This window comes from Takifugu rubripes, chromosome 21 (genome assembly GCF_901000725.2).
Source record: "Takifugu rubripes chromosome 21, fTakRub1.2, whole genome shotgun sequence".
Classification (NCBI taxonomy): Eukaryota; Metazoa; Chordata; class Actinopteri; order Tetraodontiformes; family Tetraodontidae; genus Takifugu; species Takifugu rubripes.
In genome coordinates this window covers 7,580,229-7,588,398 of record NC_042305.1, presented here as the reverse complement: position 1 = coordinate 7,588,398, position 8,170 = coordinate 7,580,229, and the positions used below count along the sequence as shown (strand labels likewise).

At 43.3% G+C, this 8,170-nt stretch overlaps 2 protein-coding genes across 2 annotated transcripts; both read left to right on the top strand.

Moving 5' to 3' along the window:
• The first annotated feature begins 318 nt into the window (after positions 1 to 318).
• On the top strand, positions 319 to 3,192 carry ptgesl (prostaglandin E synthase 2-like). Its single transcript, XM_003974671.3, has 7 exons — positions 319 to 657; positions 1,018 to 1,209; positions 1,288 to 1,343; positions 1,422 to 1,574; positions 1,682 to 1,882; positions 1,985 to 2,102; positions 2,254 to 3,192. The coding sequence occupies exons 1-7, from the start codon at positions 337 to 339 to the stop codon at positions 2,380 to 2,382; spliced, it is 1,170 nt and encodes a 389-aa protein (XP_003974720.2). The 5' UTR covers positions 319 to 336; the 3' UTR covers positions 2,383 to 3,192.
• A 238-nt stretch (positions 3,193 to 3,430) lies between these two features.
• On the top strand, positions 3,431 to 8,119 carry gle1 (GLE1 RNA export mediator). The gene is made up of 15 exons (XM_003974670.3): positions 3,431 to 3,655; positions 3,828 to 4,067; positions 4,149 to 4,304; positions 4,557 to 4,705; positions 4,803 to 4,863; positions 5,303 to 5,560; positions 5,874 to 6,096; positions 6,189 to 6,301; positions 6,410 to 6,622; positions 6,710 to 6,900; positions 6,978 to 7,107; positions 7,196 to 7,300; positions 7,407 to 7,489; positions 7,586 to 7,649; positions 7,833 to 8,119. The coding sequence occupies exons 1-15, from the start codon at positions 3,557 to 3,559 to the stop codon at positions 7,899 to 7,901; spliced, it is 2,154 nt and encodes a 717-aa protein (XP_003974719.1). The 5' UTR covers positions 3,431 to 3,556; the 3' UTR covers positions 7,902 to 8,119.
• Positions 8,120 to 8,170: the final 51 nt, after the last annotated feature.

The following is an 8,170-nucleotide window of genomic DNA, read 5'->3' as shown; positions in this document are numbered from 1 at the left end:
TCGTGAACGCACCATACGTAACACGATAAAGTATGAACACACGCACGCACGCACACTCACACAAGTGAATTCCTTCACATTTTACTATTTTTAAGTTCTATGTAAATGTGCGCTCAGATTTGTTTTTATAAACATCTAATTTCACCAACTAATACTGAAAAACCTCTCAAATGTCAGTGACACGTTTTATACACAAAGATTCTATAGTTTACATTTCATTACACCTCTAAATGTTAATTATTCAGTTATTTTCTGAATTGTTATGAACTAACGGAGCAGAATGAAGCCTGTCAGATCAAGCGCAGGTCAAAAAGCCCTTTTCAAGCCACCCCCGCAATGCATTCTGGGAATTTATGCAAAACCAACATGGCGGCAGCCTTTGCTGGAACGCTGTGTAAGGTCGGCTGGAGTATATTGGAGTCTCCAGTCGCACGGCGGCCCGTTTTTTTCTCATATCCAGTGGGAAACATTAGTATCAATGGATTCGGAAGGGCATACGGTACCAGCCGGACTGCTGTACGGACCAAATTGTTTTCCAGTGTGCGGAGAGGAAGAGGAAGGTTCCTGGGATGTGCTTTTCTACTCGGCGGAGGTTTGGGATTATATCAAACTCTTAAATTCAGTATCCATCAGCACCTGGCCAAAGAGGAGTCCAAGGTGAGGCTTTGCAATCCCGTTTTAGTAATGGAGATTTCTTTTAAACGTGCAGAGGTTTGCTGTTCGGAGCTGCTGCCTCACTTTTCTCCTGAAGGGTCACCTAAGAATACTCATGGAACTAATCCATACTGCAGTTCCTAATGCATAAAGCATGTTATTTAAAGTGCAGATTATAATAGTCCCACGGCTGATCTTAAGGGAACCGTCTCACCACATAGCTTCTATTATTGATGAGAGATGAACATGAGGCTTTCATCAGTTGCTACACAATGACCTCCCGAATCAGACTCAGCAGACACATGTGGATGGTATTGTTTGGACATCATATATAATGTCCAACTGTCTGTTTCTTTTTCCCAGGCTTCCAAAGACGGTGGTCTGAATTTGACCCTATACCAGTACAAAACATGTCCCTTCTGCAGCAAGGTGCGAGCGTTTCTGGACTACCAAGGGCTTCCATATGAAATTGTGGAGGTGAACCCAGTAATGAGGCAGGAGATCAAGTGGTCAACCTACAGAAAAGTTCCCATCCTGATGGTGAATGAGGATGTGGTACGTGACATCATCTTGTTTTTTTGGGGGAAATAGGAGGAAAAATCTCTATATTTTTTTAATCTTTTGTCTCTGCAGCAACTGAACGACTCATCTGTCATCATCAGCTGCCTCAAGACTTATTTAGTTAACAAGTGAGTGGCACATCACATGGAAACTGGAGAAAATATGCCTTTATTATGAATGTTCCACTGTTTTTTTTCCACTTTCAGCAATAAAGGCATGCCTGAGCTCATCCGTTACTACCCAGAGCTGAAGTCTGTGAATGAGAAAGGGAAGAAGGTGACAGAGTTCAGCAACAAGTACTGGCTGATGCTGAATGAGGAGGAGAACTTGAAAATGTACCCTGAGAAGGGGATGCAGAAGTAAATCATACTCTGATCACTAAACATAAAGATATCATGTCCCAGGTAATATCATCTGTAAATCTGTGTTTGAAGTAATGCTGTTTTTTTTTAACTTTTGTCATCAGAGAGGAAATGAAGTGGCGTCAGTGGGCTGATGATTGGCTGGTCCATCTTATATCGCCTAATGTGTACCGGACTCCCGGTGAGGCCCTGGAGTCCTTCGACTATATAGTCCGTGAGGGCAAATTTGGTACCTACGAGGGTGTTTTTGCCAAATATGTCGGTGCTGCTGCCATGTTTTTCATCTCAAAGGGTTTGAAGAAACGGTGAGTTAAACACATTTTTTGCTTCTTTTTGGAAGATCTTGATCTGTTATCATACTGTTTATTTTAAAGTCAGAATTTGATTTAACTGCTTTTCTGATACAGACACAACCTGCAGGATGATGTCAGGCAGGATCTCTACAAAGCCGTTAACGCATGGATCGCAGCCATTGGCAAGAAGAGGAAGTTCATGGGTGGAGACCAACCCAACCTGGCAGATCTGGTGAGGACATGCAACTGTCTTCATCTGTAGATTCTATACCCACAGAACCTGAATTAAAACACAATTGGAAGTGAACTATATCAACTATAGTGGCCAAAATTTACCCCGTTAATACTTATACAATATTTTAACCGATGTCCTCTGTCTGCAGGCTGTGTTTGGTGTCCTCAGAGTGATGGAGGGCCTGCAGGCCTTTGACGACATGATGGAGAACACCAAGGTGAAAAACTGGTACATGTGTGTAGAGAGAGCGTCACTGAACCACGAGGGGCGGAGCTGAAGTAAAAATTAGTTGCAAAAGACTGATGGACCCCAAGAAATTCCAGCTCCAAAAATACCAATAACTGCCGAGGTCCGTGATCAGATTCAGGATGGAAACTGTTCTTTGGAAATGGCCACCACTGTCTGTTATATTTTCAGCTGCAAACTTATGAGAATACAACAGTTTTTTCGGTTTCTTTTAGAATAACGTGATTGTAGATATTGGGCAAATGCACGGAAATACTGCTGCTGATATCTAATTGGACTGTTTATTGAACAAACTGTAATCATCAATACTGTTAATTGATTTTACTACCATCTGCTGGTGGAATGTGAGAACTGCAACATCCTTAGAATATTCGATGCCAGTTGTTGAAACGTCACAGGTCAGAAAAAGGTCTTGGAAATAAATCTGTTCCTCATAATAAAATATAACTGTAATTTTCCCTTCAAATTTAACAGAATAACTATTCGGTTTCCTATTTTTTTTTCTTCTAAATGTTTCTTCTAAATTTTTTTTTGCTTCTAAAACAGATTTTCAGCTGAACACATTGAAAACAAATAATTGAGGAACTGTACTCAGCAGTTTGTCTTGAACTTACAGACTTTAATTACAAGGCATCGCCACTTTACCCTGTTTGCAGGTTAAATGATGTATTGTGTGTTCCCACTGTGATGCATATTTCAATAACTTGCAGTCTTCCAGAGAAGAAAGCTGTTCGAAAATGGTTAATTGTTGGTTCAAATGAATGTAACATGCAAAAAAAGTTTTTGACTGGGCTGTTGAAATGTACCCAATGAGCATAATTATTAAAAGATAAAATGTAAACATTGTGCGATGTTATGGTAATTTTTACGGTAAAAATTAAAGCTATAACTTGACAAAGCAGAAAAAATACGAATCCCTGCTAAAATGTGTTTACGGGGGCAGATAGAAAATATCAAACATATTTAAATATATTTTCAAAGGTGGCTTCGGATAGAAAAATATACGCAGATGGAATCCAGTTTTATTTTTTGACATATGTACTCCCGGACAGTAGAGGGCGATGATGCGTTCACCGCCACCACGTAAAGAGCCGGTGATAACGGCAAAGAAGCCTTGCTCCGGCGGTTACCCCATAAACTCCATAAAAGATTTGCAGCGAACAAACCTTCTGAAAGCGATTCTCTAAGCAATTCCCACAGCAGCGATGGTTCCCGGTCCAGTACGATGGAGAGCTTTAGAAGCTTTGAAACAATCTCCAAAGGGAAAAATCAAATACGATCCATACTGGGCGGACAGAGGAGAGGTGAGTTGATCTAGCAAAACTCTCATTCTGACGTTGAAATTTAAAACGCAAACTTTTATTTACGTGTTTTTATGTACAGGCACTCGGTGTTACACCCGCAAATTCTGTGTGCTTGAAACCGATCCGCTATTTGATACCAGTACCTGGACTTAAACATGTGTTTGTTTTGTAGGACATCATGACTGGTTATAGTGAATTTATTGGATTATCCCCACGATCTGGAGCCATAATAGACCACCTCGACTCTCCCCCGAAACTCCAGAGGTCTCTCTTTTCAAGCTTGAGCCCTGGAGACTCAAGTCCTGGTCTTTCTGTGGAGACTTCTGTCTCTTCAACAAAATCCAGCTTTGATATCACTGTGGACAACAAATTAGTTTCCCCAATCCAAACCTTGGCAGCAAACAAGCCACGGGCAAGTTGTCCTCTTTTGTTTTGAAGCAATTTTTTTTTACCCAATGCACTATGAATGCTACTATCGTCTTATTTCTCACAGGACCTTGATGAGGAGACAGATGGACATGCAAAGGAAGATGACGTTATTGTCTCCAGTCCTACATCTCCTCCCTCCATCTCCCTACAGTCACCTAAAGCCATGGAGATGGCAGGCTGTATCATCAAATTTGAAAAGAAACAACGGGAAAAGGCCCAGGTCACCCATCTTAGTTTCTTATAAGTCTCACACATTAAGGACTATTTTTCCTGTAAGAAAATGCCTTAGAAAATGAGGGATTTCTTATATTATACTAACCCCTAAGCTCCTTTAATTTTAGGATTTCCTGGAGTCATATCATAAAAAAAGCCTTATTGTTAGTAGTATGTATATATGACCTGTGAATGTTAATTCGAGAGAAGGTAAAAAGAATACTTTTTCTGATTGATATTCTACATCATAAATTCTCAGATGGCCCTCAGACTGAGGGAGGAGATGCAGAAGAAAATGGTGGCCGAGGTGGCGAGGTCGGAGTCCGAGCAGTTGAAGCGTTTTGAGGAATTAATGGAGCTCAAACAGAGACAGGAGCATCAGGCCATCAGGGACATGATGGACAGAGAGTAAGACCGTGCAGCATTGATGCTGTCCTTTTGAATTTGAAGTGTCTGCACACTTTATCATGAAACAATATATTTTTCCTGCTTCTTTGTACTGTAGAGCTAAAGAAAGCATTGGACGTCAGGAAAAGCTGAAGGAAGAGCACCGCCACAGAATGAAGGTGTGGACGTGTTAGACTTGTTGGAATGATGCTGATGTGAAACAATAAACCAGTCAGCTGTCTGAGCGCTTGTGGGGATTGATAAGCTTTGATGGTTCTGGCTGCGATGTGTGTAGTTGATCATCAATCAATCAATCTTTATTTATATACATACTACACAAGAAATAACATCACTGGTCTACTTGGTGAGGAGGAGAGGAGAGGAAACCATGACCCAGTGGGGTGACAGAGGCCTGTCAGGTGATCGTGTTTCTGGACCCCCGCAGCCTCAGCCTATAGCAGCATAACTAAGATGTTAACCTAATCATTAGACGACCCCCTAAGTATGATAATTTGTCTGTCTAGGATAGTAACTGGAACTACAGAATTAGTGATAATAATCTACCTGTAGTCTCATTAGCTGCCTCAGCACTGATGGTTGTGCTTACCTGTGCAACAGGTAATCAACCTGCGGCTGAGGGAAGCGGCTCAACAGCGCCTCCGTCAGGCTGAGCTGGAGCGCCAGCGGCAGGTGGAAGGACGGGAGAGGCTGCGTAACCTAAACACCATCCAGGAAGAGATCCTTCAGCTCAACCAGCAGTTGGATCCGTCTACCCTGAGCAAAGACGATGCTCCCCTGGCCAGCCTCACCCCCCTCAGCGCCCGCGGGAACCAGCTGTGCTCCCAGGTGTCTGAGGTGGTACGCAGAACGGCAGAGGTCAGTTCTTTACTTCGTGAGGTCCGCAGCGACTTTAGAGAAACATTCTGTGGTCAAACATGTTGCGACAGGTGACAGAAGCCATCCATCCATGTGTCTGGACGTCAACAAAATAATTGAAAGATACGACGGCTTATCAACATACTATATTAGGTTGTTCATGAAACAACCTAATATAGTGTGTAACTGTAATATCAGCCTTGTGTCACAATGATGGAGGAGTCCCCATGCCTGGTGTAGCTTGGCGCTCCCCGAGCGCTTTTTCCCAGTTAATGTGTGCGTTTTTGATCCTCAGATTTTAATATCTTCCTAGGGAGAGTTTCCCAGCATGGGCGACATGAGCGTGGTGGAGCGAGCCCTGCAGGACATGAGGGCTCTGATTCAGCTGATGCAGGAGGAGGTGAACAAGTTTCAAGAGACGAAGAAGAAGCAACTAGAGCAGGAGCAGGAATGCCAGAGGCAAGTGGAGCTTCAGGTGCAGCAGGAAGCACAGAAGGCCGCGGCACAGTTGGCCAAAGCAAAGGCTCAGAAAAAAGGTGGGAGGATTGCTTCTATCCAAGATTGCCATCGCAAATTGTTCAAACGGTGGACTTTCGACAGAATAGCTGAGTAAATATATGACCTGCAGGGATTCAGAACAGCGCTGATGACAGCACAATAAAATGGTACGAGGAGCTCCAGGAGAAAGCATCTCAGTGTGCTCAGTCCTTCCAGGACCTCAGTTCTCCAGCAAATGCACAGGTTAGTTTCTGCCTCGCTACATTTCAGAAAGTATTCATCCAGGCACACGGTAAACCTCCTCTGCATCTGGTGATAATACTGAATACATCTCTTCTTCTCTGAACTCAGACAAAGAAGCTGAAGCAGGAACTCCAGAAAGCAGCCACCATCCCCGTCAGTCAAATCTCCAGCAACTCGGGGTCACAAGTTAAAGAACTCTTTGACAAAATCGACCAGTTTCTATCGGGGCAGCCTGTGATGTTGGAGGGGAAGTCTGTCTCCACCTCTATGCATCCGCAGGCGCAGAACTTTGCCTTTTACAAGGTGGCAGAGAAGTTTGTGGTGAGTCCACAGCCACTGGTTATGGATGAAAACAAACTACCGGTAATCATTTGCAATAAACTCACAATTTATTTTTTTTCACCCTAGAAACAAGGAGAGGAGGAGGTGGCTTCTCACTTCGAGGCTGCTTTTCCCATTGCGATGGTGGCGTCGGGCATCTGGGAACAGCACCCACAAGTAGGAGAACTGATTCTGGCTCATCTGCACAAAAAGTGTCCGTACGCTGTCCCACACTACCCCGCAATGAAGGATGGCTCGACCGTTGAGGATTATCAGAGGTAAAGTGCAAATTTTCTGCTCAAAGTAAAACTAAGTCACCTGATTCTCATCAGATATTTTATTGTCACCTCTTTAGGCTTCTTGGTTACCGTGTGGACAGCAGTGGGGTGGAGGACCAGAACAGTTTCCTAAAGAAGATGTCAGGGATGATCCGTTTGTATGCTGCCATCATCCAGCAGAAATGGCCCTTCAGCTCCAAACAGGGGGTAAACGTCTCGTTACAGCGTTCAAATATCACGGCTGGATTCTCAAGTCTTTGATTCATCTAATGATGCTTTCTCTAATGTCTTTCAGCCTCCCCCTCACGCTTTAAACCACGGCTGGCGCTGGCTGGCCCAGATGTTGAACATGGAGCCGGTATCGGACATCACCTCTACGCTGCTATTTGAATTTCTGGAGGTGGGTTGAGCCCCTTTTCTCCGCTCGGTCATCTTGTTTCTCTTAGTTCATGTGATGTCGTGGTCACGCACAGCAGAAAGCAGAGTTGAATCTTTGGACTTTTTAGGTGTGTGGAAATGCTCTGATGAGTCAGTACCGGGACCAGTTTTGGAAGCTCATCCGACTCCTTAAAGAGGAATACTTACCGAGGTACCTGCAGTCAACCAGCCATCTAAAGTGACTGTCTCTCAGGTGTGTTTGGTAATAATTCACCTTCCTTTTTATTTACCTTGAACGTGCTTCCAGGATTGAAGCAGTAACCTGTGCTGGACAGATGGGTTCAGTGATCAGGCTCAAAAACTTTATTGAGGTAAGAGATTTAACTCTTTAGAGTCTTTAAACAGCTTATTTTTATTTAGAGGTCTTAACAGTTTGATCTTAATATCACAAATAGTACAAATTAGGGGGATGGAAATAAAAGTTGACAGCAACAAACTATTACAACGGGTTGCAGTGCGTTGATCCGCTATGATGACCTTTGTATCCCTGTCAGGGTGCACTTAGGAGCAGAACCATTAGCCCACCAAAGGGCCAGCTGAGCGCTGGGTTCTGGAGGTCGTGATGGAACTGCACGGGGGCATGAGCGCAGGCCCCCCATCGCCTCCGTCCGCTGGATGAATTTTGCTTCTGTAATGAAGAGTTTTACTTTGCAACTGTTTTAAAATATCTTTGAAAGTTTATTGCTTTGGATTTTACTGATTTAAATCATTTTTTGTGGAATGATCTTTGATGGCTCTGGAAAATTAAAACTATTTTCTTGTGCAGAGAACACGCAAGCTTTATTTTTGTTCTTTTAATGTCATTTTTCAGATTGTTTATTTAGTCCCAGTG

Bases quoted from the DNA above. Each gene is read 5' to 3' on its own strand.
- ptgesl (XM_003974671.3), top strand. From the start codon at position 337: ATGCATTCTGGGAATTTATGCAAAACCAACATGGCGGCAGCCTTTGCT. The intron at 1,344-1,421 runs GTGAGTGGCACA...TTCCACTTTCAG, and splicing joins AAGACTTATTTAGTTAACAA to CAATAAAGGCATGCCTGAGC. The intron at 1,883-1,984 runs GTGAGTTAAACA...TTTCTGATACAG, and splicing joins TCAAAGGGTTTGAAGAAACG to ACACAACCTGCAGGATGATG.
- gle1 (XM_003974670.3), top strand. From the start codon at position 3,557: ATGGTTCCCGGTCCAGTACGATGGAGAGCTTTAGAAGCTTTGAAACAA. The intron at 4,068-4,148 runs GCAAGTTGTCCT...TATTTCTCACAG, and splicing joins TGGCAGCAAACAAGCCACGG to GACCTTGATGAGGAGACAGA. The intron at 4,305-4,556 runs GTCACCCATCTT...ATAAATTCTCAG, and splicing joins AACAACGGGAAAAGGCCCAG to ATGGCCCTCAGACTGAGGGA.